This window comes from Cucumis melo, chromosome 12 (assembly GCF_025177605.1).
Source record: "Cucumis melo cultivar AY chromosome 12, USDA_Cmelo_AY_1.0, whole genome shotgun sequence".
NCBI lineage: Eukaryota > Viridiplantae > Streptophyta > Magnoliopsida > Cucurbitales > Cucurbitaceae > Cucumis > Cucumis melo.
In genome coordinates, this window is record NC_066868.1 from 13,897,650 (window position 1) to 13,925,611 (window position 27,962).

A 27,962-nucleotide genomic window follows, 5' to 3' on the forward strand; every position below is an offset into this window, starting at 1 on the left:
GGAGAGCAAAAGCAAATGAATCATTCTTGCACTGACAATTCAACCATGAATACATTATCTATAGTAACATGTATATTCATACTATACATGTGGCACTTTTTAACATATAAATCAGAAAGGGTCACAAGGCACAGAAGAAGAAAAGAAAAAAAAGAAAAAAAAAGCATCATACGAATATATGCAAAAGACCTAATCATCTATCCCCTAAAGCAAAAACTAGTAATCCTTAATATTATGATTCCCTAAAACATAAGATACTGTGACTGCTATGTTACATTCTACATGTAGCTGCTATGAAGCAACTGGGTCAGTATATTCTATTTGTCACATTTTTTCGCTTACCGAAACTGGCACCTATGATCCTGTTCAGCAGCTTACTTGGAATCCTGTTCATAGCCATAGGCCATTTAAAATTATTCAACAACTATACTAGGTGACCAAGCAACTCTGAACATGGTTCACCTCAAGCCTCGTTTTCCTGCTCGATGCTTCCACTTGCTCTACAATTGATGGAAAAATTGTGATATAAGCTTAACAAATTTCATTTGATAATTGTAAGGCTGGTTACTGATTAGATATGACTTACGAGAGGCTCGTCGTCAGAAAGTTCATCAACCTCGCCTTTCTCCTCCTCTCCAGGACTACTTTGTTGTTTGAATCTTGTCTCTTCATTCTTTCCAGAATCAGAGTCATCATCCCCAATATTCTCTCTTGAACTCGACTCATCAGCTTCCCCATCTTCATCAGTTTTTTCTCTTGGATTATCAGCATGTTGGTCAAAACTCTCAACATCTTCAACGTGTGCATCAACATCACGCTTCTCTTCTTCATCGTCAACTTCAGGCTTCTCTTTGTCATCATCGTCAGCATCAGCGTTTTCTTCTTCATCATAGATATCAGGCTTCCCTTCATCGTCATCGGCATCAGATTCCTTGATATGGTGATCTCCTGCACCTGGTCCTCTTGAGTTTGACTTGATTTCCCTGTCAGAGTCCTCTTGGTCTGTGAACTCTTTGTCCACATTCTGTGTGTGCTCCCCTCCAGAATCACCTGGGAGGTGAAATTTAGGTCTCAGAAAAACTGAAAAAGTAATATTTGCAAAACCAGAGACTACAATGCTTTTTACTAAAATGTTTCGTTGAAAAAATGTATGGACATTGGAAAAAATGATGTCATAAAATTTTACTGGATGTTGGAAAAAATGATGCAATTGCTTACAATAGAACAAACACGTAGATGCTAAACTAACATCAATTGTGTGGTCGACCTCAAACCCCGTACAATACTACAATTCCAGACTGGAAAAAATTTTATGCTTTAAGACAATCCAGGGCAGATACATAAATCTGACTCGATATATTCTCGAAAACTGGAAGAAGGATGTACCCTAGAGAAATGACGATGCTAATAACTTACTACTTTCATCATAAGAACTACATGGTACAAGGGTAATATGGAAAAGTTTCAACATGGAAAAGAAAATGTTTTACCTGAGTCCACTTCGTCATAAACATTAGACCTTTTGGAAGTTCCAGGGTTTGTAATGTCTGAACTCCCTTTCTCGCCAGCATCCGAAAATTTTAATTTTGAAGCACCATTTTGACTATGCTTTAAATTTTTCTTTGGCGTCCTTTTTCCTTTCGTTCTGGAACACAAAAAAACTTCATCCAAGTGCCTTATAACAAATAGAAAAGAAGCAATACCACTACCATCGGTCACTTACATTTTAAATGGTTTTTTAGTTGAACATGAACCACCGGAATCTTTATTCTTCAGTCCAAGCGTACTGCAAAAGAATTTCAAACACATGGAAAGAAGGGCATTATATAGTGTGATAGAGGCAGAATAAAATCTAGATGTGCACCCACAAAGTAAACACTCATTCACAGTAGTGTAAATTCCCATGGGTTACACTCAAAGAGAAACATTAGATAGAAAACTGAAAAAAGTTGTAAATGGCAACAATATCAAATTTTGGAGATTCCTAGGTAAATACAGTTCCTTTAGCCCTGATTCCCTAAATTTTATGACTTGTGAATTAGCTAATGAACGAGCTTTTTTCAGATTCAGAATTTGACAAGGCCCTTAATTGATGACAAAGTTCCCAAGTATATTGGTTAGATGAAGCGTGTGAAACGCTCAGAGGTCTTGGTCTCTAGATTTCAGAAGAATTTTGATTTGATGCACTCCTCAACCTTTGACATCAAAACCAGCTTTCAGAGATTACAATACCTAAAAAAAAAATCTAATATCCCAGAGAGTTTAGTTTTCTCGTGTCATCATATCTCCAAAGAATCAATACTTTATTTTGAAATAATTGAGCATCGGAGCTTTGCTCTGGATGCCCGGAAGCAGCCTTGCCCACATCAAGGTCCGCACCCAAAAGACATCAAGAGTTTTTCTTTTTGGTCCTACGACTTGCTTGCTTCAAGGCCCACCCCTGAGGGCCTCCAAAGAATCAATACTTGAGAGAAGGATTCAAACAATGTTCTTGGAAACCAAATCATAGCATCTAAATGTGGTCTGATGAAAAAATTAAACGGATTTCCAAGAGGTAGAACTTACACTTCGAGGGAAGGAAGACTCCTGGACAGTTTTAGTTTCTGTAAATGACAAAATGTAAAGATCATGAGAATCTAATTATCATCTGATAAAAAAAATGGTCAAACAATCTGAGGCAATATGAAAGAGATGGGCAAAAAGACCCATACCTTTGAAGTCTTGTGATCACTGTCAATGACCTCCCACCGCTCCTTCTCAAGTCTGAGAACTTCTACATCTCCATCATCATATAGTATCTTGTATATTAAAGTCGTTGAATGAAAATTATAAGGAACTTTACCAGGAGTTAAGCACAAACAATTGGCTTTGTCAAGCACCAAGAACCAAAAGAAATCAGTGAACGAAAGGGTAAGATGGGGCAGCTTACCACATGTTTTCTTTTTATTGGGTCATAAGATTTCACGGTGCCTTTATAGAATCTGAAATTTTTAAATAATGATATACATTAGAAACATGGTGATAGTAATATAACTTTACAAAATAAATCCAATAAAACCAGAATCAGTCTTAAAAAGATAGTGTAGGGGACTTCAGTGATTATAATAATTCCCAAAGCAAACAAGAACATTTCAATAAATACATAATAACAATAATAATAATAATAATAATAATAATAATAATAATAATAATAATAATAAATAAATAAATAAATAAATAAATAGAAAAAAACAGACTTGAAGATAATTTGTGTTGCCATTTCCTTTCTATTCAAAGTATATTAAACAAGAGAAGTGACAAGTGCAAATCACCAGTGTCGCATTCACATAAAGCCCCTTCAACTAAGCAGAACTATTGGTGTGTGTTTGTGGACTGTTCTGGGGGTCAAAAAACTTTATATAACACTACCACAGAACTCTAAAATAATTGCCTCCAGCCCTCAATCTTCCAAAAATTCAACGAAAAAAGAAATAACAGTATGCAGTGAAACTGGAGAATGATGTCATAATCGCACTTTCACAGAGCTCACAAAGCAACAGTGGCACTAGCTCTAACCCCCGGCAATATCCGTTGACCCTTTACAGCAACTCTTTTTCTTATGTTAACGGACTGACCAACTCCATAACAGATTGGGGTTGAAGCGAGGAGTCTTCGGCACATTCCAAACCAACCGAGTTGTTGATGTATTCCAAGAACCCGGTAACTTTGTTCCCTAATTTGCCTTCGAATTATATAACTGACTCTTTGAGATCGTCTACAGGGACTTCTCCAGGACTGAAATTAAATGGGAAAAATTATTTTTCATGGCCCAATCAATAAAGATGTTCCTCAAAGGTGGCGACCAGTTCAGGTTCTTGATAGGAGAGACTGTTCGTCCTCCTCGTTTAACGTGATAGAACTAAACATGTTGAGATTGATCGGCATTTCATAAAAGAAAGACTTGACAATGGGAGCATTTGCATTTGGTACAACCCTTTGAGCCAACTAGTTGCGAATGTTCTCACTAAGGGACTTCTCAGACCAAACTTCGTCGTTTGTGTTAGTAAGTTGGGTTCATTGATATTTACGTCCCAACTCGAGAGGGAGTGTTAAAATTAGTGGGCTTCACCCAGAGGATGTTTATGAAAAAAATTTACCCAAAATCCTTTTTCTTTCCTTTTTCATATCATTATGTATTTTATTTATTCTCCCTCATCGTACCTATTGTAAATCATCAGAAAATAATAAAAACAAAAATATCGTGGTTTTTTTCCCTATATTAGGATTTCCACGTAAAATTATGTTTATTGTTCGTCTCTACTTTCAATAGAAAGCATGAGTAGGAGACAGTTATGGGCATACGACCATGGCAACAAGTCCTGGACGAGTCTGATCATGACATTGATTATCTCTTTATACCCAGGTGATGACTGCTCAAACATAGGATTGGAGATGTTTCAATTTAACTTCCCATCTTCATCTCTTCAATAGATTCTGTTGTGCAAGGGATTAGTGGTCACAACTTCAATGATATGGCCGACCTTGATGGTTATTGTGTTATCTCATTGGTAATTTGATTTGAGCGAAGTAGAAATATCTCCATCTTTCAAAGCGGAAGAGAGAAGTTTAGACCAAATCTGAGATGTTTTTTCGTTTTTTATCTTCTCACTACTTTTTAAGTCCAAACCAACCCATTTGTAACAACTCATACGCTATTGTTTTAGCCAACTGAGGATCCTTTTTGTGATTCCTTCTGTCCTCTTTGTATATTTCATAAATCAAGATAGTTCTATACCAAATTAATATCATTTAAAGCACACTTTGTATATTTCACAAAAGAGCACATCAGTAAGTGTTCAAGGGATGAACATGTTTTCCCATTATTTTTTCATTTATTTTAGCATTTTGAGAGACAGTCATCAGAACCAAAAAGAAAAAGGAATTTCGGAAGGAAAAATGCAATGAAGGTATTCAAAAATTCTTGGTAGAAACTAGAAAGCCTGAAAGGGGTTTAGCTTTGAGAAAAGATAAACGTACAATCAATCGGAGATTTAGTTGAGCCTAATGCTTTGAAGAACAAGCCTGATCTATCCAAATCAATCGAAGTGGAGGCTTGACCACACAGTCCAGACCTACCACTAATGATCCATGTTGGCCATGTGGATTGCATAACAGAGACTTCTAAAAACAAAAAGGTGGCTTCAAATGCTCAAAAGGACGCTTTCAATTTAGAGATGCATGAACACTGCTGTTTCATCAACATTCAAAAACGAAAGAGCAACTAAAACCTAGACAATGATAAATAGAGAATTTTTTTCGAACTTTGATTTTCCTCCTAAAAAAATATATTTTTCAATAAAATAAAATAACAATAATATTAATGATTACTATTATTATTATATAAAATACACACATACATACAAGATAACAGGAAAAGAGAAATATATGAGACAGATAAGGTATACTCACTGTTTATCCATGGGCCACCAAACTTTAATTCTGCATCCCATTAAGTCTTCAATATCATTTTCACCATACTTGAACATGCACTACATTTATTAACTGAATCAGGTCGAGCACCATATAAATTTAAGCATGAAAAATAACATATAGACTTGGTTGGGCCAATAATTTGAGAAGGATAATAACATATAAACGTAACCTTTCAGCATGGAACATCAATGTTCAAGAAGAACAAGCTGGGTGACAGAAATAGAAACATTTTTCAACCTCTTCCAACTTGGTAGGAATAAGATGTCAGGTGTATGCTGTTAGAATTAGTGGGATTGTTGTGTGTTGAAAGCCCAAGGGTTCTTTCATATTTTATGTAATCCTAATTATTCTTTCCTTTTTTATCTTAGGCTCTTGTTGTCTATTAAACTTCCCTTCTTGTATTATTTGTTAAATAAGAAAATAAGAACAAACTCTACCGTGGTTTTTCTACCAGTACTAGGGTTTCCACAAATGTGTGTTTTTTGTCGTTATTTTCAATATATGCAAGTTCTTAAATGGGAACCTTCCTTTCTAAAAAATCAATTCCCCCTTTTCTCCCGGCATAATTAACTCCACAAATGATAGTTCCATTCAAAAACCTTGGAGAAGGGTGCTGATGAGTTTTAGGAGGATGTGATTCTGAAACTCAATTCTTTTTTTTTTATGAATCAGACAACTTTCATTGAGAAAGAACGAAAGAATACAAGGGCATACAAAAAAACCCAACCTGCCAAAACACCCCAACTAGCAGAAGGGGGAGTACTTACAAAAAAGCTTCGAAATCGAAGCCCGAAAGGAAAACATGAAATCTAGCCGAAGACCAAATCTCACTATGCTCCCTCTCCCTACCCCAAAAGACTTGATCATTCCTCTCGCCCCAATGTCCCATATAATAGCACACACGCAAGCCAGCCATAAGAAACTTCCTTTGCTTTCAAGGGGTAGAAGGGGGAACTCCTCAACCGTCACTCTGATACTCTGAGAGCCAACAAAACTATCACCGAACTCCTAAAGGAAAGAACTCCATGCTCCCTCTCCCTACCCCAAAAGACTTGATCGTTCCTCTCGCCCCATGTCCCATATAATAGCACACACGCAAGCCAGCCATAAGAAACTTCCTTTGCTTTCAAGGGGTAGAAGGAGGAACTCCTCAACCGTCACTCTGATACTCTGAGAGCCAACAAAACTATCACCGAACTCCTAAAGGAAAGAACTCCACACAGCCCTCACATAATGGCAGTCCCCTAAAGATGATCAAGATCTTCCTCCGCATTCCAACAAAGCTGCAACAAAAAGGCCCGACAAGCAGAGTCCTCTTCCTAATAGGCGTTAACCAATTCTGACACTCATTTATATGATGACAATTCAAGCTTGAAAATTAATAAAGAGTTTTTTGGTTTATGTCTTCTTTTAACAGTAAACAATCCAGTTTGGTAGACATTGAGCTTGAGTTATCTAAGATTCATCCTAAAGATGGTGGATTTATTTGCCCTATCTATACTGCCTCAGATTAAAAATCTTTTGCATTATTTAAAAGAATTCAGAACTACTCTCTGTAAGCGTTTGCATTAGTTGTTTTTCTTTTTGTAGATAGGATACAAAATTCATTAATAGGATGAAGTCACACAAAATGACGGACTCAATCAGTGGGATTCTAAAAGAAAACTCCAATTGTGTAAGAGAGAATTACAGCTATAATAGATGAGTGGTTCCTCGTTTTTGCACCAAATAAGAGCATAGAACTACCTCTAGCCCACTTTCTTTGCGGATTCTCATGTTCTACTTTTGCGTTGATGGTGTTTGGAGGCAGGCTTCTCATTTGGATGGATCCTGTTTTAGGCTGATCTTTGGGGAGCTTTGCAAGCCGGGGTTGTTGCTTGGTTTTTTTTTTTTTTTTTTTTTCCTTTTGTTTTTTGCTGGTTTTGTTCAGGACTCGGTGGTTGGTGCCTTAGGTTTGGTTGGTTTTTTTCGTTAGTTTGGAGAGCTTGTTTTGCTCTATTTGGTGGTTTTTTAAGCTAAGAAACATTTAATTGATTAATGAAATAGGGGAATCCCAAAACCTAATAGTCTCTGGTTTGATCTCTTCAGTTTGGCCTATTTAGTCTCCAACTGGAAATGTTTCAAGTTTTGCTCTATTTGGTTGGTAGCATTTTTTCTTTTCTTCTTTTTCACTTCCTATGGGAGTTTGAATCCTTGAACTTTTATATTATTTTCATTTATTAAAAAAAGTTCGCCTCTTGTTTAAAAAAATTTGGAGGTGTCCACCATACGTCAAAAGAAAGCTTTGTGCTTGCGTTTGGTACAAAGAAGACTAACTGTTGGCACACATACTTAAGATTCAGATATTAATCCCATGACATGTGGAAGCTGCATTTTTTATATCAACAGAAGAACCTTAAAATTAGTTCTACGTGTTACGTGCTTAGAGTAACATAAATATCACTATCAGCATACCTTTGCTAGCCCTGCAATGCTTCTTCGTTTCCTCTTCTTAACAGCCCCACTAGAGGGTTTTAAGTTACTTGTGTTGTTCTTATCAACCTTTTTCAGCACGCTAGAATGCTGCAAGATAAACAAAAGAAATGTTGGGTGTAAGCTGTCCTGACTCCCGATACTCATGATGTTAAAAAAAATAAAAAATAAAAATAAAGGAACTAAATAAGTGCAACATATATTATTCATATATAAAGGGGGAAGAAAGCAGAAGACATAGCTAAGATGCCACCTTAACATCAAGGTCACTGGAATCTTCAATGTCATTTTCCACATCATTGAGACCCCTGCCTGAGCCTTTGGCTTTAGATTTGGAAGAACCCATAGGCTTTTTCAAACATGAGACCAACAATTCTGACTCACTGCTTCTACCAATCTTCTTCGCCTCATATACATCATCATCTGAATCATGGTTATTCCCCACGTCAATTTCACTTGACTCTAGTGGAGAAACTCCTCCTTGAAGAGAGCCAGGTGAATGTGCCTTTTTACTTTTGGGTCTAGAACGACTATGGTCAGATGATGACCTTTGATGTTTTGGAACTGGAACGGATGTTGCATCACTATTTTTTCTTTTTTTGCTCTTTGCAGGCATTGCATCCACACTCGTTCTCTTAACAGGAAAATCTTCATGACCATTGGTTGATTCAGGTTGGCTAGTAGTACTCAGATTTATTTCCCTCACCATTGTCAAGATATCAACATCATTTTCTGCATGTTTATTTTCAACTAGTTTCTTTTTTACCTTTTTGTTCTTTTTTTCCCCTGATCCATGTGACTTCAAAACTTTAATCATTTTTCCAAGAGGCACATCATTTCCATCTTTTTCATCTTTATTCTGAACCTCATCTACACCAGCTTCTGTAGAAATCTGGTGATCAAATATCATGTTAGAAACTAGAATTTAGGAAGTTAATGAATACAGCCACACGTAAAATTACTCATAGTAAAAAAAACATACAACAACCTCAGTTGATTCTAACTTGAGTGACTCGAAGTGAGCCAAAACACTTCCATCTACCAACCACGTTTTTGATTCACCTTCAGTTTGATCAGCCTGTCAAATACATATGATCACATCAGTAAACATTCACCAAACCGCAATGCAGGAACCAAGTTTAAAGCCCCCAGTTATTTTTAGGAGCAAGGAGGTTACATTAGGGCCCAATTTGGATTCATAGTATCATTAACATCAGTCTATCAGCATTAGCCATGACTAATTCTACAATTAACTGATCCATAAGACTCAATATCATGACAATACTAAAGGATGATATTGAAGAAACGTCTTTTAACATTTTTTCCCAACAGTAAGTCATAATTTAGCATGTGCATGAATGTTCATTTATAAAAGACATTAGTAAATGATCTCATAAACAAATAACAAAAGGGTAAACCAGCTTGAATGAAGATAAAAGGATGTGCCTCTTAAAACAAACGGCTTAAACAACCGAGCAAACAAACAAAACAAAAGTCAACTATAAAGGATTGCTCCAACTATTGAGATTTTAACGAACGGAGATATATTATACCAATAAAAAGGAGAAAACAATCCACATTCAGAGGGTGAGATAACCCTAAAAAGAAAAGCTTCACCACATCCCAATCCCAGAGAATTAAAGCTAGGCTAAATTCCTTGTGTCTTAGACACCATAAAGAAGAAATAATTTATACAGTGTTAGAAAAGAATAAGGACACAACTTATCTTGAAACCGTCCGATTTATTACCTTCCAAAATTTCTAAACCAAAGGCTCACCTGAGCCACACATCACAAAAAATTTACTTCCCTCCAATCTACAACGATCTACATCTACAAAAACCACTCCAAGAACAACTCCAGAAAACAGAATGGCAAAAGTCCTTAAAATCTGATCCCAACCTCTTGAGGCAAAAGGGCAAGGGAAGTATAAGTGCTCTCTATTTTCGTCCCAAAAGACTTCTGAAACTCTTTTGACAAGCAAGCCCATGAGAGACTTTAAAATGTGTCGCATTCTAAACTGAGTTCTCACAGTATCTCAACTCTCTAAATTCTTTTAACGGACATATTATGCAATTAGAGAGGGAAAGAAATGCTTGCCAAAGGATTTGACCTTTTTCTACGGAGGGGGATCTTTACAAGCACCACTAGTCCAAGAAACTCTTATTTGACAGACCACCTAGGCCAAGGCCACCCGCACAAAATCTGTTGGTAATAACTTTCCATCGCACTAGATAAAAAAACTACCTCCAAAACAAATTTTAACTAATTGTCAAATTTCAGAAAAGAATATATGATATTGATATCAATGAGAAATATTAAAATTTTCAATACGGTAAATTGTGACTCAAGGTGATTGCACAAGAATGAAATTCTGAAACCCATAATATACCCATTCCTATTTACCACGCTTCCAAAATTTCCTTTCTTGGCTACAACATAACTTTCAAGTGATTCACCTGCCTACTTTTGTTCATACATCAAACAAAATGGACAAAATCCTTTTCTTCTAAATTGATGAAAAAGAACAAGTCTTTCCGAACTTGATAAGTAAAATATGCACTAAACCAAATCAGGAAGTACATATTTCAGGCAGAAGCTTTAACTTACAACAGAATCATCAACTCCTTTCTTTTCCTTTGTTTTGTACAGCATAGAAGGCAGAGAAACTGGTGCAGTCAATCCTTGTAAATCATCCTCTTTCAGGGCCAATCTCTTGATGATTGACAATCCAAGATCACAAATTGCATATGAAATCTATGAAACCAAGAATTAGAAGTATTCAATGTGGTAGTTTGTCTTCTTTTATGAAAGTAAATAATTTAGAATGGAGATTATAGAACCCAGGAAGATATTTGTATCCCAACCTTCGTCTTTGTTGCATCAACTACATCTTCACTATTTCTAATACTATGAAAGATGGAGAATATGGTCGATACATTTTCCTTTTCCTTGGTGCTATTAGCCTCTGACTTTAAATCTTCATCTTTATGAACTAGTAGAGAAAGAATTAGGTGCAATCGCCTGAAACACACAAAATGAGTCCAAGGTTAGACTTTTAAAAATCTTATGGAATGGCTGAAGATAATTTAAAGAACTAATGAACTTAAGTGTCTTGATAACCTAAATGAACATATATCCAATAAAATGATTCCGTTTTTTCTTTTAGGGAAAAAAGTAGGCTACACCTTCACTTAAAATTCAATGGCCATACGTGCAACAGCACGCCCAGCCCCTTTACTGAAAAATTTACGTTTGTCTTTGCTAAGCTTTGAACTTACATTAAAGTACCTATTCGAGGATTTTCTGGTTCAAGGTATTATAAGGCATAAGATTCTGATTGTGACAGTGTATGCTGTTTAATATGAGTCATTTGACTTGAAACGAATTATAGAATATTATAGAATCTTCAAATATAGGACTCTTCTCAAGAGTTGCTGACCATTTTTTTAGCAATAGATGGTACACCCCTAAGAAACACCGACACTCCAGAAATGGCCAAGTGTCAGCGACACCGACACGGGTTTGACATGAGTCTGACACCAGCTGGCATGTCGATTATTATATTATTAAATATTTTATTTCAGACACAACAGGACACAGCCCAACATGGCTGGAAGTGGAGACACCTTTAGGACATGGCAACCTGCAAATTTAAAAAATATAAACTAAAATATGAGGCGCTCAAGCCCAGCCCATCGGTTTTAAAACCTATTTTAGGGTTTTTTTAGGTTGGGACCCATTATTTTTCTTGGGGCTGCGGAGCACACACACCTGACAGTGGAGTTTCTCCACCTTCCTCAAACAGTCACTTGAAGACCCATTAACCCTGCGATCTGATTTCTTTTTTCCCTTTTTTCCGTTTTTTCTTCTTTTATTTCCAATTTTTTCTTTTATCATCGATTTTTGTTTTTATTTATTTTCTCTCTTCTGTTTTATTCCTTTTATTAAATCTATTTTTGTTTTTATTTTTTACACTCTTCTATTATTTTTCATTTTTAAAATCTTTCTTTTTTTTCTTTACCACTATTTTTATTTAAAATTTGGATAAAGTATTAGTCAGACAGAAATTAATTTTATGGTTGTTTTATTGTTGTTATTTTGAAGTTTTCAAAAGTATTATTCCGCAATATAGGCATCATATACTTTTATTGTGATATTGTGATATAAACTTACCTATATACTAGTTCATATGCCTTGACATCCTTGCATTCATCAACATCTGGACATGAATGATGAGCAAGAGCATGAACCAAGTATGGTAATATGTATTCCGGATAAGCTGTAGTTGGATTGGTTTCCGATTGCATTGACAGTTGCCGTGCTTTAGCTTGGTGATGCATTTGAATAATATCAGCCAGATTTTGTTTCTCCTGTTAATCCAAATAGCACATGAAATTAACAAAAATTAAATCCTAGCCAACCAAGGCAATGAGATGTGTACTTTCTCAGATGAATGAAAAGACAGTTCCAATCATGTCTAGTGCAACTTACCTCACCAAACTCAGATGGATTGGAACCATTTATATTAAATAAGAATGCACATGAATATTTTGCATCCAACATTCTGTCTTTTATGTATTGATGAACTTTGCTCAAGAAGACTTTCCCAGCTTGAGGAAACGTGATCTACAATACACCAGAATATACAAAAGCACCAGTTAAACTAACATTCACAAATAAACCCCTTCTTTCATGATAATGACAAGAATAAGTTTCCATACTACCTTATAAGAAATCAGACCACATCAAGAAATTAAAAAGATAAAATATGGCAGTTTGAAAGACAAACTTTCTGTGGACTTGCCTCTGGTGTTTTTATGGTTAAGTGAAAGGTATTAATGGGTATCTTATCATCCCATTGCTTAGATAGTCGAAGAATAGCCTTAGCAGATGCAAGCTTTAAATGGGCTCTGTCAACTGAACTGTAAAACAGGAAAGACTTTAGTACCTTTCAAGCCTCATATAACAAAGGCTTGTTATACAAGACACTCCTGTAACGTTAATCAAAATTATTCCGGTATTGACGTGACTACCTTGATTTGATATCTTTCGATATTTCTCCATGGGCAAGTATGTTACCAAGGATCTCTAGAAGATTATTGATTCCAAGACGGAGGTGAGCATCCTTGACAGGTAAATAGCTCTTGACCAATGTCTTAATGGCAAATATCTGTTTCTCAGGGAAAGTGAAAGGCCCAGAGAGGGAAAAAACCAAATTTCAAAAGTTCATGTTAACTAGTAATTGTTAGTTATCTTCAATCGCAAATGTTTGCAAATATGTATGTGTGTGCGCATGTGGATGCAAGTGAGGGATAAAGAAGCAACCCAAAAGTGACTAACCTTTAACAAGCAAGGCTCACTTCTATTCTCCCAATAGATTTTTGCATTATCTCCAACTTCCTGAAATAGAAGCGTTAGTAATCATGAATCTACTTATCAACTAATACTCAAGAAATACCAGACAGAACCCAATGATGGAAACTTACAGAATCACAATTGAGAATCTGGTTTTTAATAAACTCTTCAATTTCCTTCTCCCTGGTTTCAAAAACAGGCATTGCTGTCTGAGCTATACACCCCAGAGATTGAAGTACAGCAGGCAAATGACTCTTCTCTTCAAGCATATCCACAAGCCTCTACAATTTTTTAAGAAATTTTAAATTATGCAAGGACCCTCGTTGCCATGAGAACAATCCTTCTGAAAATGATTATTAGTTGGTACATGAGAATGTTTAAACAAACCTTGTATAAAACAGAAAGTGATTTTAGCCCATCGTCTTTTGTTATAGCAGCCAATGCATGTACAGCATACTTGGCCTGACGTCTAGTGCCTTCTAAGCACGGCTGCTCTAGAATAAGGTCTATGGAGCTGGAGATAAATAACAGGAAGATGAGTAATATAATATTTAATAACCAAGTTCTAACATCGTAAGCTCTTCTATACCTAGATGAGACAGCCAGTTGTTCACGAATTGTACCACCAGCTTTTGCTAAAACGTGCAGAATTCCTTCTTTTATTGTCTCATTGTCATCTTTAAGAAAAGTGATTAGCTCCTCTTCAGACCCACTGAATAAAACAGGACTGAAACGTGCAAGAATCTGGAAAAGAATATCCAGGAAAATTTAAACATGACCTTTTTATGAGAGAAACAAATAACATGTCATGGAGTTAAATAAAAGAGACCAACAGGGTGAGACATCCCTTTGACACTTGACACAACTTAAGAAGAAAAAAGAACAAAACGACAGATTATAAAAAGGTTTTAACATCTACATCACAAAAGAAAATAATAGCAATAATAATAAAAGTAAATAAAAAATCAAAAGGCTAAAAAACTCAAGAAAACAATTCTATCTCAAACTCCTCAATTAAATAATTTGTCTTAGTAAGTTTAATTCAACGCATGGGACTACACGTTTTCAGAGGCCTCCTCCGTGCAGTCAATCCTCCAAATAGACATCCACAAAATAAACAATCAAGTACACCTTAGAAATATCCCAAAAACATTGAATTGCGACAAGGAGCTTGCCTGCAAAATTACACTTCATCTGCAAGGAACTAAACAAAAAAATTCAATAGAAGGTAAATGGAGTACTTGAAGCAATATTCTTTTTCTTTCCATTACTTCCAACACTTCTCACTTTGGCAAGGAAACCAAGCTTTTGGTTTTTAGTGATAAGATTACCAAAAGAAGTACAAAAGGGAAGGAGATAGTACCACCAAAAACAAGAAGTTATAATTACAAAATTTTATAGAAAGGGAATACCATGTGGAGGGATAGATTTTAAAACACATAATATGGATTAAAGCCCCGCTTCCCCTATATCTTCTTTCTTATAAGATATAAAGATCCATTGGAAGCGTTTTAAAATCTGAAGTTGACCTTTTGTGCCTCTTAGTTTTAAGTGCTAGCAATCCATGGAGAGGAACACGGGAACATACTAAGTGATACCACCACAACCGTAATAAAAAAAAGGACAGTTCAATTGTAATAACTGATCTTCCTAATAACCTTCTAAAAGTCACGATCAATAGAATAATTTGAATGAAATCATGTTCAACATTAAACTCATGACATCCTTTCGAATAAACCCAGAAAAGCCAGCTGGGAGAGCTTGAGCATAATACATGTTTGAGTAGATAACTAAGCACAATAATTTTAACACATTGAAAGTATAAGTTCATCAGAATACAAGTTTGAGCAGATAACTAAGCACAACCAATTCTTACATGGATTCATTACTTGTAAACAAAGTCACCCAAAAGAAAATACAATTACACAGACTATTGTACAATAGAGTACACAAAAATATCACCGAGATCATACTTCAGTCAAAAGATGAAAGATTAAGCTATGACGGATTTTTACCACTAACATAGTCATAGAAGATTTAATGTCTCGCATGCTACCAGCAGATTTTTGAATCTCCAATTCCCGAAGGATTTCTTTCACATGTTCCTTATTGAAAAGTAAATAGGAACACTTCACGGATAATGAGTCCAGAAAATCATACAAGCGGTGTTTCTCACCCAGTATTTTCAGCAACTCATCCTGGATAAAAAAGAAAGAAAGAAAGAAAGAAAGAAAAACTCAATTAAATTTTATTATTATTATTTTTTTTAAAGCAAATGCAGATTCCTCAAAATGACAAAAAAAAAAAAAAAAAAAAAAACCAAGGGAATTCTCAGTTTCAAAATAAACAAGTAAAACCAACCATAAAAGCAATCTTTTCCGATTAATTTGTAGAAAAGAAAAGGGGTGGAGATTAGTTGGCCATTGTGTTTATCACTTCCATTTGGACTTACATGAACTATCTAATAAAACCTTTTGATTTGTGCCAGTTGGAAAGGTTTTCTGTAGGCTTTTTCCACGCATTTTTTATTCAGAACTTTTGCTTACTTAAAAATCAATAAATAATTCAGGACTTCAAAGAGACTACAGCCACGAGCACTCTGAAGTTATTTAGAGAAAAAAGGTTAACTTGTATTAGAAAAGAGAAAAGGGGGAGTGGACGGGAATAAAGAAACAAATTGCACATTGGAAGAAAAACTTAGTTTACTGAAGCCTGACCACGGGAGAAGGGAGAGTACAATAAAACTACGTCAAAATCAGAAACAGAGAGCAACTTCTGCATTCTTTTGCAATTGAAGTTCCAGGGACACAGAACCTCTTTTGAGAAAACCAAATTGTTTTGCCTTTAATCTGGATCACAGGAGCAGTTGATCTTCACAAGATCATAAATAATAAATACAAAATGGAGACCTAATGTCTGTTCAATTCACAGACCAAATACCTCCCAGGCTTAGCAAGTAATAGATGTTAAAAATTTTATTGGTAAATCGTTTCTCACCCGCAAGTTGCAAGCTTGATGGAAGTTGGTATTTGGATCAATAAGATTGCTCAAAATCCTCCAGACATTGGCATCTTTCAATTGATCAAGAATCTGAAAATTTTCCTCAGATTTTGCAGGATCAGCAAATGACCGAGACATGACTCGGAAGCTGAACAGTATTTTTTTCTGAGTCTCAGGAGCATCACCTTCCTGCATTATCTTAACCAATCAACATCCACAACTCTTCCCATCATTAGTAAATAAATTTTCATATATGAAATTTTCACAAACCTTGTTCAACTGCCTAAGAGACAGGTACCTCTGCATCTCTAGCTGCAACCTGCAAAATTTGGGAGGTGCATAAAAATTCCACTTACGACCCATTTGGATCACTAATATTAAATTAAGCGTATGGACATTAAATATATGGTAGTTAACATAGAGTATAAATGCCCTACCACTGTTCTTTGGAATCTATAGTTATTGTGATTATATCTTGGTGTAAATGCTCCTTTACCTTCCACTACTATAGCTTTTCCTCCCTTTTGGATGTTGTGTTCAAATATGCAAGATAATCAATATCTGGGAGTTGAATGTATGCATTTGTTTTACAGGTTTTACTTATGGAAAAAATTTTAAATTATTAGATTCAATTAAAATATCCACATGAGATCATCAGTAAATAAATTGAAGGAATTAAAATTAAATTAACAAATTAATTAGAAAGTAATTGATGATTAATTTCTCTCCCCTCTCTCCTATTCATTTCCCAAGGATAAATGACCTCTTAGAAGAAATCAGCACATTTTCCACAACAAGACTTCACTTAGGTTTGATAGATATGAGTTCACCCGTTTAAACGCCTCTTCCTGCTGCTCTTTGTCTAAAGCATTTCAAGACTACTCTTTGCAAGAGATCATTCTAAACAGGCAGGTCTTCATCTTCTCAACTTTTTGAAGCTATATCTCACAGACTTGATTGCTCAGCCTTATTTTAGTAGTCACATTGTATACTGTCAGGGGCTTGATTTTTTTAAATCTATTTTTAAGGCTCTCATATTAGCTCTTGATATCCTGACTTTGAAAGTTCATGTATTTCCTATACTTGATGCTATATTTTGGATGTGATGAGGGTGCAAAGGGGGTGCCAACCTAGTTGCTATGCCTAAGTGCACCTGCTAATCCTACCTTGTACTTTGAGACTTTGTCTCTTTTCATTATTTCACTGAAAAGTGTGTTTCCTTTTCAAAAAAAAAAAGTCTCGTTCCATCTCCAAGAAAAATAGTGAAAATAAAATTTCACAGTTCATGGGAGATGTTTATCCTTTTATAAAAATTATGTACATCTTAAAAAGTACATGAATGAAACAAACAAAGGTTTCTTATAACTATCGGAAAAAAAAATCGTTTTTATACTTCCTGAAACCAAACAGGGCTCTAAGATTCTTGGTTTAAAAAATGCATACCTTTGTTTTTGCTCCAGAATCTTCTCCAGAGCCTTGAGTTCAACTTTGTCAAATGTTGAGAAGACTCTGAGCAAATGTTTAACTCTATCCTTCACTGGAAACTCAGATGGGAAAAGTGACCCGCAAAGAATAGATTCAATTACATCAGATCTGCAAATCATAATCTAAAAATCAATAACTGGAGATCAAACTCATCCATTCACTCATGCAACACAAAATCAAGAAAAGAATGGATATCCAATAAACGAAGGAATGGTAGAAATGCAATGCTTCTGGCAAGTTGCATAGAAAGAAGCCCGTCCACCCATAATTGATTTAATTTGGAACCAAAGAAAATCCAACAAGAAGTTAACATCCTCTTGGTGCTCTCAGACAACATTTTTTATAAACTACTCTATCCAGGATATTTGTCTTAACTGGAATGCTTTTAAACCTTAGTATAAATATGGCATTTCTTTTCTAGTTTGAATGCTGGATTTTGTAATTGGATATGAAGAGAGTGCTATGGAGTATCAACCTAGTTGAGATGTTCAAGTGCACCTACTGACCTATGATCCCTAGTCTTTAGATTTCCTATGCTTATTATGTTTTATTCCTTTTTTATCCTTGTATCTTGAGACATAGGGTCCGTTTAGGTTGACTTAAGAAAAAATGATTTTCAAGAAATTCATTTTTGTTTAAACTCATTTTTGTGAAAATTATTTAAAATACACCTAAATAGTTTTGGGTATCTTTCGAACACTCTAATGTTTTTCAAAATAACTTATTTTTTAAATTAAACACTTGAAAATGTAATCCCATTAGTCTCGTTTCATTATATCATTTTGTTTCTGTTTCAAAAAATAAGAAGTTAACAATAATTATAACAGCTTGAAACTTCTGTTTCTCAATTTATTTTGATTCTGTAGTTCACAAACTTTTGGTTTCCTTAGCATCACAAGACTGGCTACACCTTTTAGCTACTGGCACTTGTAAAAAAACATGTCATCATGAGATTCTCGAGAATGTAATTCAAAGTAGTGGTCAAAACAATATATAAGCCTTTTAATATAGACCCCCAAGGGAAGAAAATAAAAAACAAAGAAAACAAAATGAAACAGTAACAAACTGAATTGGGAATATGAAGGCATCCCAATTTTGACAAATTGGAATATGGATGATAGTGCTAGGTTAAACTACCACACCTTACTGAAAATTTTTAAAATAGATCGTAAATTATTTGCATCTTATGTTGTTAGACAATACACTTCACTGACCTGAAATCCTTGTCATAAAAGCATCTCAAAATCCTCCCAGGAATCCAGTTGAAATCGTCAGGATTGGTTGATTCAACAGAAGATTTCACAGAATAGACCATGTAAATCTCAGCTAGCCTCTCCATAGTATATTTTTTAACAAGTAGCTGCATATGCAGAGAACAAGAACCATCGGAATTCATCATGAATAATCATGATAGTCACCACATAAGTTTAAATAGCAATAATAGATTATAGAAGACGGATGGGTACAGATTTGTCTCGAAGACGTTCAGCAACAAGCTTTATAGTATCGAGTGGAATTGCATTCAAGGAAAGGCATGCCACGTCACAAATTACAGCAACAACTTGTTTTCGGACATTTTCATCAAAGTCCAACAGCCTGTCAGCAAGGGCAGCTACGGAAGGGCAAACAAAAAAAAGAGGAAATCAGCCAGCTTAAACAACTGATAAATCACCAGTCTACCCACAAGCTTAAGCAAATGGGTTATGGTAAATTTACATATATCAATGCGTGAACACTCGCTCATTCGTGGACTTAATTTGAGGGTGACTCAACAAGTGGAAATTGATATTAATGGAAAAGGAATGACACAACAAATTTTTGTCTTGTTCATTTCTATAAGTAACCTGGAGAAGTATTTGTATCCGGAAAATAAAAAGAAAACAACCTCAGGGCAAGGAAAGAAGAATTAGAATCCTCCTCCCAAAAAGGCTATTTATTTATGGGATTTCGAAGAGAGGGCCTCCTACTTTGGTATATGTTAAACCACCAATCAACTCAAAAGCTAGTTAATTAGTACAGAAAAATTAATAATATAAATTATCACCAACATTAAGAGGCCTTTTGGGGCAAGGATTATGTACAATTATTATAACTACCTCTAGCTACAGTACATACTATTTAAAATCTCCAATTAGCCACCGTAAACACTATTTCAAAACTCCCCGTTTGCTACAATATTTAATATTTGCTACAGTTTTTACTATTCAACATTTATCATTTTTTATTCATTGCTACGGTGTTTACTATTTTCTTTTCAAACTAAAATAACATACACCACAAACACATACTATTATAGCCCAAATTAAAATAATCTACAACCCAAACAAAAACTATTATAACTCAACTATAATAACTCACTCCTTTCCCCAAACACCCACTAAATTAGCAAAATAGTATAATTTCTTTTCTTAAACCAAAATGAGAGGTGGGGATTTGAGGCCTTGGACATATTTTACGTTAGTTGAGTTATACTCATGTTGAACAAAATAGTATAATGTTTATATTTTCCTTTTGGGCTTCAAACACTAATAAGTTCCGTAATCATCCATCTTTTCTATCCATCGTGATTAACAGAAAGCTCCCTCATGAAATTTGTCCGTTTGTAGAGTAAGGAAACTTTTCCATCTAGGTTACAACTTTCCACATATATAAAGCTTTTATTGACCACCCCCCCCCCCCCCCCCCACACCACATAAAACAAGGGAAGAAAAAGTAAAATGGATAAAGATAGAGCAGAAAGGAAGAAAATGTAATACTTACAAATGATTTCAGATGCTTCATCTCTAAGAGGATTCGATAGTAGACAGCTCTTCACATGCACTAGGACAGACATACGAACCTCAACAATTCTATCTGTCAGTCTTTTTAGAAACTCAGAGAAAACTGGCTGAAAAACTTCAGACATAGAAGAGCCAGGAAGAGAAAACAGATCTCCAATCAATCCAACGGCCTTTAGACGAGTATCCAGTTGATCAGTCTGCAGATATTTTTCAATATGGATAAAGAATAGAAAGTAATTAACGATCTCCTTAAAATTCAAGGACACAAACGTACAACCTATAGAACGTTAGAAAGTAATTAACAATCTAGAATACATATTTAATATTCTCCCTTTCCAATTGAAACAAGTATATATATTTTAGTGCGCATGTACAGAAACATAAGGCATTCACAACACCTTCCTCTCTCTCTCTTTCTTTCTATTCTATCTTTTTCCCCTATTCTTAACATGAAACACAAACTACTACAACTCAACAGTAACTTACTTGTTGAAGAATCAAACATAAAAGTTATTTGCAAATATGGAAAGTCCTTATTTCATATTTCTGGTGAGGGTGTTACTATTTTTCTTGCTTTTTCAGATCTCTCTAACCATAAAAGTGATTATAGCACTGAAAGCACATTGACAAGCGATAATCTTGTTCCCTTCAGCTGATGTTAATTGATAAGGAATCTTGAAAACTGAAAGAAAATTGGTAGGGTTGTATGCCCTGGGAAGGGGTAAGAATTCTGCCTTTTATCATAAAACTCCTTCCACTTTGCCTGAAAACATTTTTAGGCAAAACTTATTGTACTTTGGTGTTCCTCTTTGCTCTAGGGTGGTTTGAGATTTGGTTATCCACTTGTTAGTAAGTAAACAACCAGTGATCTTCAAGTGAGTGGCCCTTTCTCACATTTTGGATGAGGCAATACCATTACCAAATGGAATTTCAACAGAGGAAGGTATTCAATTAATTTATTAGGGTCTCTCAGACATCTCATATGATTAAAAGCTCCAACATCTTACAGAGGATTAATGCTTGATGCTGAAGTCCCCATCTATGATGCAATTGCCCAAATGAGCACCATGGTCCTACAAGAGGCGTCTTTTATAGGATAGCAACCGTGCCTAAAAGAGGTACTCTTTAGCTAGAAAAACTAAACCTGCCACCACCTCAACAACAGAGGCAAAATAATCATTTCAAGAGAAGAACCAACCATATCTAAAGAAGTGTAGACTTTCACTGCAATACAAGCCTCCATAATCCATAACTCCCTAAAAGTTTCCAAGGCACACAAAAGAACATTCACACGTATTCCATATGAAATCAAAAGTCTCATCAATACAGTGATTCAATGAATTATTCCCACATTTGGTCAACAGTCGACCCCTAGTAAGAAAGGGTGGAAGAAATGTTTCTGGCCACATCCTACTGTCCTATTGTATGATAAAAACCTTCACAGAAACCCACCAATTTTTACTCTAAATCATTCTAGCTCAATCTTTACTTGTACAATGATGTAAGGCTCAATTTAAGAAAACAAATTTGAAATGGCAAGGATCTAAATCATGGAAAATCAAAGTTTAGAACTAAATTGCTACTCCAAGGACCAAAAGTGTTTTATAACCTATCATTTACAGTTATGTTCAAGCAAGCAAACATACTCGACAAAGCCTTTAAGGCATGATATTACAATAGTTAATATACCATTCCACATGAAATCACCGACACACTTGCTACAAAATTAATGGTGATCTCGTTTGAATTGTCACTTAGGAGGTGTCTAGGCCCCAACTTCAAGTGGGTGGAGTGGACTACCATGTTTAGGGCTCCAATTATGATAATTGGTGTTTCCGACCATTATAATCTACAATTAACTATAATATTAATACTTCAAATTCATGGAATTACCATGTTTACTATTTGTAACAGTGTTTACTATTTCCTAATCATTCTTTTTTCCTTCTTTGTTACAATGTTTACTATTTCCTACCCATACTAAGATATTGCATACCCCAAACATAGACTATTATAACTTAGACTAAACTATACCTCAAACACAAACTATTTTGATATAGAAACTATTATAACCCACATACTATAACATATGATTATAATAACCAACTCGACACCCCGAAACTCCCTAACAGTATAGGCATGTGAAGCACAGAACTAAATTCACTAGTTCACCAAGTAGTCGACAGTGAGGTTCAAAGCAAAGCATCATGTTCAGCCAAGTCCCCAACCCTACCCCCCCCCCCCCCCCCAACTACAAACCACTGAGACAAACAGATAAGTAAGTCACCAACAGACTTACCAGTAACTCTCCTATGAGGTATGCAGCAATTCCGGAAAGGATCTGCGGGGCACAACGATATATGTCATAAATAACTTCATGGTAGTCAACCAGATTATATGGCGGTTTGTTTTCCCCTGACATTGAAGTTACAAGAAACTGTTTTACAGCAGCTTCAAGTTTTCCAGCAGAATTCTGTATGACATTCATAGCAAGCTTCCTTGCAGCCGAAGAAACATTCTGGAATTCAGATCATGAAGCATCATTTCTGTAACAGTATAAGTGCATATCAAAAAAGTTGCATGTCCTGGTAAGAAGGATACTTACACTTTTATTGCGACCTAAAGTGGATAATAGAGTAAATAAGAGCTCCTCTCTAATGTCCTCACTCTCCTCCAACAGAACAACCATTATAGTTTGCATCGACGAAAGAACACTTTCAGGATGATCCTCCCTGTGTCGGCCAGTTATAATTAGGTGCATTGAAGATGTCTTGAAATGAAGAAAACAGAAAATTCTTATGCACAAAAAAGCAAAGGAAGAAGAAAGATATTAAAAAAAAATTGTAGCACATATGTTAGAACTCTAACAAATTATAACTGCAAATAATATAGACAATTGAGGCTAATTATCTACCTGTGTAACATAAACAGACAAATGTCATTTGGAACCAACCAGACAACCAACAGATAAAAATCTTTTCCATTTTTTGCAATTCTATAACCAGCAAAACAAAATGATAGGATTCAAAGGCAACGTCTCATAAAATTTGTTAACTCAGAGAAAGCACACGCTAAAGGAAGGTTTCAAGAGGTTCACAACTTCCTATATCATCATGTAATAGAAATGAATATTAACCTTTCCTTTACAAAGGAACAAAAAATTGTGGTTTCCATGGTAGAAATAAGTCATCAGTCCCAAAGCAGAAGGGTGTCGGTTAGACCCCTAAGTCTTTCTTAAATGAGACAGGATTTGACTCACAGACCACCTGCCCATAGATGCCTTTATCTTAAACTGACCAATTAACAAAGCAAGCAGCAAATTTGATTACATCTTTTAGCCCCAGAAACTGTATGGTTGAAATTTTAGGTTAACTCAGTTCCATAAAATTGTAAATCATACCACGTAGAATGTCACATTTCCCATTGTAGCTTTCTTACTAGATCCAAAGCTTTCCTAATGTTGCATCTTTCTCAAGTAATTATTGGTTTACAACTTTTTGAAACAGAAACATACCTCTTATTTAATTAATGATGATAATAAAGAGCCAAAGCTCAAAATACATGAAGGATATACATGAGCAAAACCTAAGGATCAGAAGGTGCATCAGAAGATCTCAACAAGGTTGACACCCCCTAAGCACCCCCTCATGCCCAAACGCTAATTATAAAGAATCGATTACAGCCAAACACAAAGCCAAAGCAAGCTTTTCCCAGTAGGCTAACAAGATACATTCTAATAATAAGAATAGAAAAAATACACTTCCTAGCACTTGAACAGGAAATCATAGATGGCATCAAAATGACTCTTTGTGTCGTTTAGAAGATGAGGGCCTGCCAGTTCAATTGTATCTCTTGACAGGAATACTCTTGGACAGCTTTGGGTAAAGAAACCCATGACGAGGCATTTAAGGGGCAAAACTTAAGGCTATCGTTCCAGCTTGCAGATTTATCATGGAAGACTCCTTGATTTCTTCGAGCCATAACTCTACTAGTAATGTCATGACCACATTGCATCTAAAATGAGTGATGTCGTGTGGGCCTCACAAGGAATTGTGGGAGAGGATTGTGGCTATAAACACTAATTAAGGAGAAATCAACTTAGAGCCACAATGACAGCTGGTGGTACTAAACCTGCAAGGGAGATGTTGAAACTACTATAAAAGCGTGTTTGTTTTTACAGAAATCAAGCTTTAATGAAGGAGTTACATTGGTGTCCCTGCACTTAATGAAGCTTTTTTTGTAGGTCGAAAACTTAAATAAAAGCTGCTAAAGGGAGTTAAAACTGCACAATTGACTGCCTCATTTGCCCATGCTGCTACAGTTCAAGTATGGACCTTCTATTTTGAATAAGTCCCTATAGAAAAAAATAATAAAAAAATCCAAGTAAGAGTTTGCACGTCATAATGCTTCTACACATCCCATAGAATCTCGTAACCTTTTCCTCACCAGAAACATTGAGTACTGAATCAGATATTTAATAAGATAACTCACAGACAAGTTTGTCTACTTCAACCCAATAATCCTCTTGTGGGGTTTAAGCTTGAAGTTTGAATACAAAGAAAGATATCTTTGGAGGTACTTTTAATATTCAATGTCCACATTGTACATCATTATCGTCAAAAGTTGGATCATACGCAATATGATAGCAAGTATAAATAAGGATCACAATTGACAGTGTGCTCATGTTGAAGCCGCTGATAATATCTCTGAGAAGACCATCTCAATTTCCAGATAATAATAATTAAATCCCACCAACTTCTTCTCTTCCACTGCGTCCAAGCATATTTCCATATTTACCATGCCAGAAGATCGACTTCTCTTATATCATTTTTATAGGATTCAAAGAGAGATGCTCATTATCTGATATGTGATTTATATAAACTACCAAGTATCACTATCATCCTCTTTATTGGGTATTTGCCTTCTCTCTGCTATAACTTATTGTTGACTAAACACACTCTTTATCCACTAATGACGAACTACCCACCCATGCTCCAGACAAACACTTGTATCTTCTAGAGAAGGTGAACGGTTTTGGGAACTATCAATAAACCTTAAGCTATCAGACAGAGTTTAGCCATTCGGTGGATAACTATATAGAACCAATCAAGCAATAAAAGAATATATTAATGAAAATGTGATGCTTAACCCTGTTAGACACAACTTACATAGAGCACACATGTCAAATATCATTATTGGACCAATTGAATCGTGTGCTCTGGATGCATATTATGATTATTGTCACTTTTGGTACAAGAGTCCGTCAAAACTATTCAATTAAACTAACCTCGCAACGGCAAGAAAGGTGCCAAACATTTCATTGACCAGATCATCACAATCAAGGTCCAACATTACAACACACGACCTATATTTAGCAAGTGTCTCCAAAATGACAACTCTCCTACCAAATGAAGGACCAGTAGTATCATTTAATCCACTAAAAGTGCCCACTATCAAGTGAAAGATATCCTGCAGGAAGATGGGCTAAAGTCAAACCACCGCATAGTATACCTAACAAATCAGATTTAATAATTACACAATCCAGTTCCATTGACAAGTATTACCTTTAAAACATCATCCGTATAAGGAGCTTCAGGGGCTGTTATTCGTGTTATTTCACAAATACACGTTGCAACTAGAAGTTTCACATCTCTATCTTGGTGTTGAAGTAATTCCGGTTTGATAATTGCATCGATAAAAGGTTGCATTGACTCCAAAATTGAAGCTGACGGCGACTGATCCAACTCAGAAAGGTATCCTACAGCTTGCTGCAAATTGAAATACAGCAAAGTATGAGACACATAAATCATATAGCAGGCTTAGAAATAGTCAATGTAAGTAATAACTATGTTTCATATTCTTCAATCCCTAGGTTGCCGAGTAAGGACACAATAAACTGCTGGTCTTGGCAACTAACGGTAGAGAGTAGAAGTAAACTACTAATATATGGACAGTTGAAAATCTGGAGCGAAAGAGGGTAAATGCTTGAATGAGACATAATTATGAACATAACGTGCATACTTCTTCCGGAAACTGACCTAACAGCCCCATCTTCCTCAACAACAAAATTTAGTATGGTGGGTTCATCAAAAGAATGGGTTGTTATTGCCTCAAAATATGACAAAGTGAGATAAATTAATTCGAGATAATAGAGGAGAGAATAGTCAAACCCAATGCGAATTAGCATAAAATTTCCGTCAAGTGTCAATTGAGTTGAGTAGTTTTGACTTAAGAGTATACAATAGTTGGACGATTCATAAGAATTTTGAAGACGAGCGACTCACCGGAAACATGCATGCATTACATCCCCATACAATCGGACACATTTTCAGTTGAAAAACCTAGATCCTACTGAATCGAAACTTCAAGAGCTCAATGAGAAACTAATTGGTCGATAGTCGCTAATTGTAGAAAGAGATAGCGAAGAAAAAAAAAATCTTTGAGAAAAATCAATCAAGAGCACTTATCTAGCATAATCTAGCCCAATTCCCAGAAATGAAGACACGACAGTGAAGAATTTTGACTACAGAGCAGACTTCTCAAGAATTCCCCATTACAATCCAGTACAAAAATTAAAACCCAGAAGTCGAAAATGCTCACTCTTAAAACAAACAAAACAAACGCCTCATGAGGAGAAACAAGATTTAAGGCTTCAATTACTGGAAGCAACACATCCAAATTCCACAAAACAAAACCCAAAACCCCAAATTGAAAAAACAAATTCCACCTCAGCTCTTTATCCTCGTCGAAACAGAGGAAGAAAAAACGTGAATTTGGCTCAAAAGCTAAGAAGAAAAGAAAAGTCGAGTAAGAAGAGGAGGTGAAAGAGAAACAGAAAGAGAAGCAGAATTAGAGGAAATGGGTACCTTCAAGAGTTTAATGAGAGCATCTTTAGTGGCAGGTGGAGTCTGGAGCTTGGATCCCACCTCCTTGAGCTGTTGCTGAAGCTTATGAGCCATGGGAAAGGAAAGAAACGGAATCGTTTCTAAATCTCAAAGGAACAGGGAGTGAGTCATGGAAAGTCAAAAGGGGAATAGAGATTGAAGAAGAAGAAGAAGAAGAAAGGAAGAGGGTTATTAGTTTGAAGAAGAAGAAGAAGAAGAAGAAGAAGAAGAAGAAGAAGAGTGGAACTATGAAACTCTCTCTGTCTCTCTCAATTTTCTCTCTCTCTCTTCGTCCCGCTCTCTTCGGTTCTGTCTCTCAGTGGGCATCGGGGCAAAGACAGGATGCGAAATAAGCTTTTTGAGTTTTTTTTTTTTTTTTTTTTTTTTTTTTTTTTTTGACGAACTACAAATATCCTCGCTCTCACTCTCTCAACTATAACGCCCCCGCTACTTTTTTTAGTTTAAACTTTAAAACTTCCGAATTCTAATTACCAATTTCTCTCACTTCCTCC

At 35.6% G+C, this 27,962-nt stretch overlaps 1 protein-coding gene across 2 annotated transcripts; it reads right to left on the bottom strand.

Moving 5' to 3' along the window:
• Positions 1–27,824, bottom strand: LOC103501732 (sister chromatid cohesion protein PDS5 homolog A). 2 transcript variants are annotated; one of them, XM_017047563.2, is made up of 33 exons: positions 27,433–27,824; positions 26,131–26,334; positions 25,854–26,035; positions 23,172–23,298; positions 22,866–23,084; positions 20,547–20,763; positions 19,253–19,398; positions 19,001–19,146; positions 17,745–17,894; positions 16,572–16,620; positions 16,299–16,490; positions 15,317–15,499; positions 13,891–14,045; positions 13,689–13,815; positions 13,433–13,582; positions 13,287–13,346; positions 12,980–13,116; positions 12,751–12,868; positions 12,438–12,572; positions 12,120–12,316; positions 10,811–10,967; positions 10,554–10,700; positions 8,927–9,022; positions 8,198–8,836; positions 7,927–8,034; positions 5,449–5,528; positions 2,930–2,981; positions 2,712–2,798; positions 2,566–2,603; positions 1,724–1,786; positions 1,491–1,645; positions 587–1,050; positions 1–500 (listed from the first exon to the last, which is right to left on the bottom strand). In XM_017047563.2, exons 1-33 carry the CDS (start codon positions 27,523–27,525, stop codon positions 459–461), a joined length of 5,115 nt encoding a protein of 1,704 aa, XP_016903052.2. In that variant the 5' UTR covers positions 27,526–27,824; the 3' UTR covers positions 1–458. The 2 variants fall into 2 exon arrangements, with proteins under 2 accessions (XP_016903052.2, XP_050936290.1); XM_051080333.1 differs by having other exon boundaries at positions 8,933–9,022; positions 27,433–27,823.
• Positions 27,825–27,962: the final 138 nt, after the last annotated feature.

Excerpts from the sequence above, each read along its gene's own strand:
- LOC103501732 (XM_017047563.2), bottom strand. The coding sequence starts at position 27,525 with ATGGCTCATAAGCTTCAGCAACAGCTCAAGGAGGTGGGATCCAAGCTC. Across the intron at positions 23,299-25,853 it reads ACCTTTCTTGCCGTTGCGAG|GGAGGATCATCCTGAAAGTG; the intron begins GTTAGTTTAATT and ends TGGCCGACACAG. Across the intron at positions 14,046-15,316 it reads CTTCTATGACTATGTTAGTG|ATTCTTGCACGTTTCAGTCC; the intron begins GTAAAAATCCGT and ends ATTCTTTTCCAG.